Source organism: Sitophilus oryzae, unplaced genomic scaffold (assembly GCF_002938485.1).
Source record: "Sitophilus oryzae breed Bouriz unplaced genomic scaffold, Soryzae_2.0 scaffold_980_pilon_pilon, whole genome shotgun sequence".
Taxonomy (NCBI): domain Eukaryota; kingdom Metazoa; phylum Arthropoda; class Insecta; order Coleoptera; family Curculionidae; genus Sitophilus; species Sitophilus oryzae.
Window position 1 is genome coordinate 650,646 of NW_022147617.1, and position 9,844 is coordinate 660,489.

Genomic DNA, 9,844 nt, shown 5'->3' on the forward strand with positions numbered 1-9,844 from the left:
ATGTGCATTTTATGGATTTTAGTTAGGGACCCCAAAACCTATAAACCTGCAAGTTTCAAAACTTCCGGACTTTTTTCCAAGCACGCCCCTTTTTTGATCCCCAATGACTGAACTATATACTGTAGTTCTGCTTTCAGTCGGCAGAGTGAAGGGTTACTGGAGACAGTGTTGCCAGAACTACGGATTAATCCGTAGATCTACGGATTTTGGATACAGTACTTTAATAATACGGATTTTCTATCATTAAACCATTTAATATATTATTATATGATTAAACAAAAAACGGCGTCAGAGTTGGCTTAGAAATGAAGATCGCCGTTACTTCATATTTATGTAAAATATGAATGTCAATAAGCCTTATTTCCAAGACAACTTAACGACTTTTTTCGATCATACGCAATACGAGCAATTTATGCTAGCCATTATTCACGCAGGGTGACGTTTGAGTCACGAGCCATAGGCGAGGGGCGCAAGTCACCCGAGTGAATAATTGCTATAAATTGCGAGTTGAATACTATACTTTGTCCACGGCCATTATAATAATTATGAGGAGTGTTTGAATTTGTATTTTTAATGTTAATCTTACTATTAATTATTGTATTTATGTTTTAGGGGAAAATGTCACTACCTACTTAAAATTTCGCAATTTCAAACGTCAAAATTAACTAAAAGATAATAAAAACGTCAATATCATCAGCTGTTATGCATCGAGAGTCGCAGTTATCTCGAACCTTTGAATAAGAAGACTAAGGAAGGAGCATATCAAAAATCTTAGGTACACCGCGATGGGCCTCAAATATGGCCGACTTAAATTCCGGTTTATCAGTGTCGTTCTAATTTTATTAAAAATAATGTAAAAGTATGATGTAGGGTAGACGTGGGGTAGACTCAATAATTTGTTGTTTTATTTTACGTCGTGAATAAATGTTGGTAGTTATTAAAATTGTTATAAAAATATATAATTTAATAAAATAGATAATTATAATAAATATTTATTAACACAACATCCGATACATTGAAGCTATAGGTAAGTCACAAAAATTCTTTTGACATCTAATTAAATGGTTGTTTTAGCCTGGACGCACACAGAGCAAGAGCACAAAAGCAAAACCGTTTTAGTCAAAAACTTTTTGACTAAATGTATTTTCCTGTGATGCTTAAAGGGAAATTAAATGGACACACTGATCAGTTGCAAGCGAAGGCAGCTTTAAGTTCGTTATTCACAGTAAGGCTTATCGGCGCGACATTTTATGATAAAACATTTTTAGTCACGGCCTGTTTTGTATCTGCTGACGCGAATATTTGATTGCAAATGAAACATTCTGATTCGCTTCGAGATATAATGTTTTTATAAAAGGCAAAAACTGACTTTTTGACTAAAAGAGTTTTGCTCTTTCTGTGTGCGTCAGCCTGAGTAGATATTCTCTGAAGACTGACTTTTTTGTTAATACTATGTACTCACTTTATACAACTTTTTCTCTATGCTATTTAATTTTTTTCTCATATGAACTAGGTAATCTGTTTTAAAGTACCATGCCCTTGTCGTATAATACTCGAACATTTCCTGTCCTTTGTGCAGTCTGTTGTTTACTTTGAGCAGTCTAGAAATGGACCAAATAAGACCAAATAATTATAAGCAAATTAACACAATAGTTAAACACACTATACCAAAACACATTACTTTTAATACTGGAGACAAAAAAAACATCTATAGAGGGTCTTAATTAAGTGCAAATCCAAGTCCTTCATAAGACAGCAAGCAAAAAATGATCGAACTCTGATATGCATATACAGGGTAAGTCTTAAATAAGTGCAAATATTTTGAGGGCTGGTAGATCTCGATAAAGAAAACATATTTTCTCTTTACCGTTTTTCCAATAAGTCCAATATAATCGAGTTATTTTATTTTGAAAATTTCCCAGAAAATCCCTTCAATTTTGAGAGCCATTGGATCTTTTCCGTTTTGTTTTCTTGTAAATTTAATCTACTACTTATGTTGGTATATTATCAAAAAATTATGTTTTTTTAACTAAAAACTAAAAAAAATCTGGGGTCGAAATATACTACCCCTAAAGATATTTGCATTTATTTAAGACTCACCCTGTATAGGTTTTTCTCCTTTTTTTGCCACTCAATATAATATTAATTATCAATTTACCACAAAATATGCAAATTTATACTTACACTGGTGGGTATCCTAAGCAAAGCAATAAGCCATCAATAAAAAATGCTGGAATTATTTGAAAAAGTACGAAATTGAAATAGTGCCACGCTTTGCTTTTCGTCATCGATCCACCTGGATACCACAGAATACCATTGAACGGTATCCTGTTATAAATTACGTCTTTCCCTAGTTCTACTATTTCTTCCCAGTTTAGTTTTATATCCTCCAAAGGTACGCACAGATTAAATACATATTGTTTTCTAAAATATAAAATACGTATACAGATTTAATACTGTATGAATCAATGATAATTTCGGCGAGGTCAATCCCTAGACGTCATTTATTAAAAATGACATAAATAAATAAATGCCTTTATTGTCAAAAAATTTATAGACAAAGGTAACCAAACAGTAACGAAAAAAGAGAATACAAAACAAGTATACAAATTACATTGTCAGTTTTATTGTTTAAAATAAACATTTATAAATGTTTACAATGTCACAGAATAAGAAAATAAAAATAAGATTCAAAAATATTTAGTAAGTTTATAGTAAATATAGTAATAGCAAACTTTAGACCAGGGTTTACAAGATCAAATTCGATTATCAAAATATAAGTCATTTACGGCGTAGAAAGCCTTGTCTAATAAATAAGATTTCAATGCTTTGCTAAATGAAGAAAATGATGTTATGGATTTAATTTCAAATAGCAGGTGATTGTGCATTTTTTTCGAGTTGTATAATATTGAACTAACTCTGAGCGTGGGGTAGGTAGATAAAGATCTTGCTCCGCGTTCCTGAGTGGATAAGTGTGAGATGGCCTTGCTTGAGAAGCTGATACATGCTTACGTATTAGGCAAACGGATTCAAATATAAATAAGGAAGGAAGAGTTAATATTTTTAATTTTTTTAATAAAGTCCTGGCAATGAGTTCTGCTGTTTAGTCCCAGTGAATATCGAACAGCTCTCTTCTGGAGCTTGAAAATGCGGTCAAATTGAGTCGCACAACACGTACCCCAGAATGGAAGGGCATACCTGAGGTGCGACTCAAAAAGTGCATAATAAACAGTTCTAGCCACTGAAAAGTTAAGCTCCTTAGAAACAGATCTTAATGCAAAACAGGCAGAGCTCAATTTTTTCGACAAAGCGTCGATATGCATGTCCCATTTCAGAGAATTGTCTACAACAAGCCCTAAGAATTTTACAGATTTTACGACGTCAATGGTGGTGTTGTTAAGTACAAAAGGCTGCAGCGAGTTTTTATATGACAAAGCTTTAGTTTTAGAAATAAACTTGTCAAAATTAACACAATAGGGCTTGGCCTCGCCAAAATTATCATCGATTTTCATTCCCCAATCGTCTTTAACGTCGTTTTTTAACGATCGTATATATCGTATATAGTGCAATTTAATAGCGTTGTTATTTTTTCTTACTTTGTTGTTAAGTAGTCCCAGATGGATATCAGAGTACCGTTTATAGTAGAGTCTGCAGGTACCAGATTGGCGAAGGATTTGCTGTCCAGATACATCGTTCTAATAACTCCTTTTCCTGCTCCAATGAAAATACCCATTGGGCTGGTGAGATTGTTGAAGAAACCCGGAATAGGATCATCCAATGTTGGTATAACTAAATCAACATAAAAAAACGAAATGATGAATTAAGTTGGTTGGTTTAATAAAAAGTCTTGATAAAATTCTAACTAGCTGAAACATATTATCGCACATCTCATTCAAAACTGTATTAACTCCAAATAGGAAACCTTGTCAAGAGAAGCAAAAGAACATTTAAGTTAAGACGATATGCAGATTTTTGGATATTAATGGCCAAAGAATATTATAGTATAGTTTTTACAGAATTTTACTATCATTCTTCTGGAGTATAAATCAAATTAAAAGGGTATTGTTTTTGTAATAAATATTTGTTGGGTAATAAAACATAATATTACTCTCTAAGTTTTATTTAGTATAAAAAATAGTCTATGAAACCCATGCTACCCTTTGAGTGGTCAAGTACTTTAATTCTACTAAACTATTCAAGCAGAGACGTTTCATTAAATTCATAGAATGTCTACAAATATATTACCTACAGCTGGGCGTATTATTATTACTGGCATTTTTCCTACTTCTTGATTGACTAGGTCCTCAGCAAGGGCTTTGGAAAATGTGTACGTATTTGGGCAATTTCCAAGTATTCTGTAATTGAATAAACAAATTAGCAAATATTTGTAATAATGGAATATGGAATATAATAATTTTGGAATATAATATGTTATACAACCTTAAAGAAATGCCTAGCAACATTCATAATAAAATGCCATTCTGCCGAAGATATCTGCGTTTGGGTAAGGAATGAATTGCAAATTTGTAGACTGCTACTTTTTAGCTCTTATTTGGTATAACATTTAACCGCTAACGTGCAGAAATTGAACATAACCGCTAACAAAGAATGAAAGAATATTATAGTAAGACACCGCTAATGTGCGGTCTGGCATATCGCTATGCTATTTTTATGTTTAGGACATTATAAACAAAAACAAATCCATTTATCAGGACATTTATTTTTATCTTAAAGCCTTAGAAAATACCAAAATGCATTTAAAAAAATACTAATATATCATAAAAAATATATTCTAGATAATTTAAACCTATTGCCTGTCTTATACATTTTTTTACATGAATATACCGGGTGCGTCTCAAAAGTGGCTCACCCCTAACTTTTTTATTTTTTCAGATAACAAATTGAGATTTGGTACGTTAATATATGACATAAATTAGGATTGATTGACGTATTCAATTGTTTTCTGTCACTTCCTGTTTCGCCGGAAATGACTACAACTTTTGATTTTTAAACGGTACCCTCTGTTTTTTGTTGCTTTATTTGATAGAAAATGATACTCTGACTAGAATGACATATCATATGTCAATTTTGACATTTTAGAATATGGTTTATTAGAAATTGCAACATGCGATTCATAACGACAATTTTACTCGAAATACCAAGTGTGTGGTACCAAATTATTCGTAAAAAAATGCTTTTATCAAATATGCTAATGAGCCACACTCGTTCCATTTGAAAAAATTGAAATATAATTAAAAACACGATTTGGGATCTTTTAACCAGCCAGGACAAGACACGAATAACATTAGACGATTAAATCTCTTTTTCCAAGGCTTCTTGATTAAAAATTAGTGTTTTAACACAGCCTCTAGATTGAAATTTAAAATTCAATTTTGTTTTAAGCAAAAATGTCAAAAGTTGACATATGATATGTCATTTTATTCAGAATATAATTTTCTATCGAATGAAGTAAAAAAATACCAAGGGTGCCATTTAAAAATCAAAAGTTGTAGCCATTTCCGGCTAAACCGGAAGTGACAGAAAACAATTGAATACGTCAATTAATCCTAATTTATGTCATATACTAACATACCAAATCTCGTTTTTTATCTGAAAAAATAAAAAAGTTATAGGGGGTGAGCCACTTTTGAGACGCACCCGGTATATACTATTATAAGTGACTTTGAATTAAGTTATTAAAAAAATGAATAAATACTAACATACTTTTTTGAAAATCCTTCTAGTGCGTCATCACTGATCCAACTTAAACCATTCAGTACTTCGTTGGGATTAGCCGGAGGTGGATAGGGTTTCTCGTAAAGTATCTTTTCGTGTGGAAAGGCGTACGCAGTAGACACGTGGATAAATAGCTGAAATTAAAATAAAAATTTGTAAATTAATATCCCATAAATATATCAGCTATATTTGATACCAAATTTTAAAAAGAAGTTGGAAAAGAAGAAACATGCTAGATATCCAAAAATAAAAAATATATTTTTCAAAATTCACGGACAATATCTTCTCCTGGTGGATCTTCATCTATATATTGTAGAATGTAGAATAATGTATGCGAGGGGAGTTAATCACCGCGACCTTACATATCTATTGTGTGTCACCCTTTCTTGAGTTATAACGAGTTATAACTCATCATTTAGTCTCAGAGCTTGACAAAAGCCAGTAGTTGAGACGGTTTTATAGAGGTTAAATCTCAGCTATCAGTCGCACGAAACTTCATTGGTGCAATAAAACTGTCTCAGATACTGGCTTTTGTCAAAGCCCCGAGACTGTATGATGAGTTATAACTCAAAAAAGGGGGACACAATCTATAAGTCCGCCGGGATTAATTTTCCTCCTTCCATGCAATCTACAACAACAATATCGGTGTTTAAATTCTTGTGAAATACTTTACATTTTTCATTGACATTTTTCTCGAATCATCCTGTATTATGAATCGTATAAATGGTTGGTATATAATTGGCATGTAAAACCATACAGAGTAAATAAATATTTAAAATTTCAGGAAATTCTTAATATAGCTGCACTAACCTACTTTAACGTATCTCATGCGTATCTCGTACATACCGAGCAATTCGCTGTTACTTAATACTTATTACTTCGTAGAGCCCTTTTCTCTTTTAATAGAAAGCGATCTAGATAAATTTCAACCTAATCAAATAAAAAAAAAATATGATCAATATAATGGATACAAAGTGAATATGCTGTTATTTAATAATAAAACGAGTTTGCATTTATGAATATGCATATAGTAGGGGAGCTCAAGTAGGGATTTACCAATTTTTAACTAAAAGGGAGACACAACAACCCTTTCATAAAATACTATTTGTTTACAATCGTACATACTTTAACACTTCTATATGAATGAGTCAACAAGAGATGGATGCATAAATGTGACAACGCTGTTGAATTTCGTGTGCATTTCGGTCTACAAGTTCAAAGTGTTTTTTGATCAACAATCCTAGACAGTAATTTTAATTTAAATTATGATTTATTTGCTTTAGCTTGCCTTAGTAGTAGAGCGCTTTATGTGTTACTCGTAGATGTATACTCTGTTTTTTTTCTCAGGTAAGATTTCGACAGACGATGACAGAAGAAAAGCAGATGACGTCCCATACCAATCTATTTATTTTACTAAAAAAAGTTTCTAATAATTTTTAAGTTAACTATGGATGGGTTTAAATATAAATCCGTCATGCGTCGTCTCTTGTTGTTTTTAACCAGTTTTATTGGTTTATTTCAAAAATGACAGATCGTATTTCAATTTTATTGGTTTGACGGAACGTTGAACGACAAACGGACGCCGATGCGTATGAACTCGCCTTTAGATTTTTGACGCTTGTCAAAGTCTTGCAAAATTAGAGGTTATAATTTTGTGTCAGCTTTTGTCAGTTTTGTCAAATACCCTGCGTTTTGGAAGATGATGCATTTTGATTTGTGTTATTACGTGTGTTTTGTGTCTTTTGAAGTCAAGTGGAGGAAAAGTCGTGTGAAAATTAACTGTAGACCCAGAGCACAGTTTATGGTTAATACTCGCTGCCCGGGCAAAAAGTCTTATACACCAATAAAGTTACCATCATTAAAGTTCGTATACCATCTCGTCGTAGATAAGTGCATCTCGAATATGGTAGAGGGACCATACTAAACACATACTAAAAACTGGAGTAGCTGTAAAATATCGACATCACACGATACGTAAATAATGGATTTTAGTACTGCACAAGAAAAATAATGTCAAAGGTACTGGTTTAAAAAATTAAGATTAAAGTTAATTAATCAGCCTTTAAGGTACCTCTAAAATTTGGTAAGTATTATTAATAATAAAATAGTTTGTTTTATTTATGTTGTTTTATTTATTCCTGCGGAATTTTACAAATTTGTATTTGTACATAAGTTATATTGATAAATATAATCAAAAATGCGGGAAGTTTCATAAAACTTGAAAGTAAGAAATAGTTCTTTTTTATATTTTTTTGATATGTGGTGTCTTGTTCTTGTTTGTTTTGTATTAACACATGCCGTTTTTTATTAAATTAAATAACTCGATTACATTTTTTCAGTTTTATACAGTTTTTTTCACAATATTTTGAAGTAATCATTTGTCAGTCAAATTTTAAATATAATAATTTCCTGCTATGCGTTCCAGTTGTACCTTGACTTGACGAGTACGTCACCGCAAATCGCTCCGCCCACTCACTTTATTGGCTACTTGCAAATTTGTCGATTTTTTATTGATGGGATGCGTCGTCTAATTTTTTACGAAAAACATCGAGAGAATATCGTTTTCCCTCTCACGGATACCCCGTAGCTACAGAACGGACAGACGTACTGTATAAAATATATTACTGTTTATTTAAATGTTTTTTTGTTCGTATTCCAAGTAAATCATATGCGAAAATGTCAAAAGTTGACATATGATAATATGTCATTCTATTTAGAATGTCATTTTCTATTGCACTTGGTATACCTACTCGGATGGGCTTTGCAAGAACGTCCATGGAAAATTTATTATTTTTTGGGTCTAGAACGATATTTATTAATTTATATATGAGTTTCATCCTGTGTATTAATATTTAATATACAATTTTGCGTTGTTTATTTTTTTCAAGTATCTTTTTATATCTCAAAAACGACTTACTTTTAGCGCGTCTTAATAAACTTACGTGTTAAATACCCAATCTACCGATTTCTACCGAATTTTGACCAAATTATCTAGCAAAAATACAGTTTTGGTAGTCACAACACTGCTCACGATGCTTTTTGGGCTCCCCTACTAATACTTCTTACTTAAGTTCTTTTTCAATTTCAGCATTAAAAACATCGTTAAACCAATCGTTAACATCTCTAGTTGTTAGCGATGGATAAAGATTTCAAATAAGTAATTTTAATGTGCCTAAGTCAATATTTCATATTAATCATGTCGTTTATTGCACCTGCATGAAATTAAACTGACATGTAATATAATACTAATTATGACATATGAATTAATAATAAATGCATATACCGTATTATTATCACGTACATAGTAATTTTGAATATGATAAAATCTGCGCTTATATTATATTCGCGCTCTTTGAGTTAATCTATATTAATAATCGTTTGATTTTACTTATAATATTTATTTTATTTTTTATTGAAATATTTATCTATGTTAACAGGGATACTCAACACTCTTTTTGTTTAGTACAATATTTTGTACATTGCTTTCCCATCATTGTTACACTGCATCCACAAATTAATTTTATACCGGGTGGTTAAACGTCGTTATAAACATAGGAAATCGCATGAAATTTTGAACTGTCCGGATATTGGCTAGAGCATTTGAACAAAAAACATTTGATTTAAAGCTAAGTAAATCATTATAATATACTTGATACTGTATCTGATGTGGCACCAATTGTTGTGAACATACATTTAATATGGTTATATGTATATGTATATTCGACAAATTAGCATAAAATATTATTTTTACCCTTATTCTACGGCTATGCCTAAAGAGTTTAAGGTACGAAAAATACCATCAACATTATTATTCTTCTCAGAGAGATGGGTGATGCAAATAAGCAGAACCATTACCTTAAGATGAAATTTGGAAGAAATAGTCATAAATAGTTTCATCATTTTTAGTTTTCCCTTGTAATTCGTTTACTTTCAGACGCGATGTCTGGTTTCTATTTACTTAAGAAATGGTCATGTTTGTCCCTTTGCAAACCTACCTGAAAATATTATTAAGAAATAGTAGGTACGCCCGTGGATTTTCGGTGAGGGCATTCTCATAAAAGAACGGTCGCAGAAGGGACCGGGAACATTCATAAAAATTTTTTTTTTA

The 9,844-nt window shown here is 31.6% G+C and overlaps 2 protein-coding genes across 2 annotated transcripts in view; one reads left to right on the forward strand and one right to left on the reverse strand.

Annotated features, from left to right (window-relative positions):
- Positions 1-9,844, forward strand: part of LOC115891266 (thyrotropin-releasing hormone receptor) — a 193,288-nt gene that overhangs the window by 128,815 nt on the left and 54,629 nt on the right. The gene's annotated exons all lie outside the window — the stretch shown is intronic.
- LOC115891214 (fatty acyl-CoA reductase 1-like) overlaps positions 1,410-9,844 on the reverse strand; it is a 10,990-nt gene continuing 2,555 nt past the window's right edge. The window contains exons 2-6 of the mRNA XM_030911638.1: positions 5,725-5,870; positions 4,246-4,355; positions 3,597-3,789; positions 2,185-2,424; positions 1,410-1,601 (exon numbers count right to left, since the gene is read on the reverse strand). Of these exons, the coding sequence (XP_030767498.1) occupies positions 1,451-1,601; positions 2,185-2,424; positions 3,597-3,789; positions 4,246-4,355; positions 5,725-5,870 (840 nt within the window). The 3' untranslated portion in view covers positions 1,410-1,450. The remainder of the gene's footprint in view (positions 1,602-2,184; positions 2,425-3,596; positions 3,790-4,245; positions 4,356-5,724; positions 5,871-9,844) is intronic.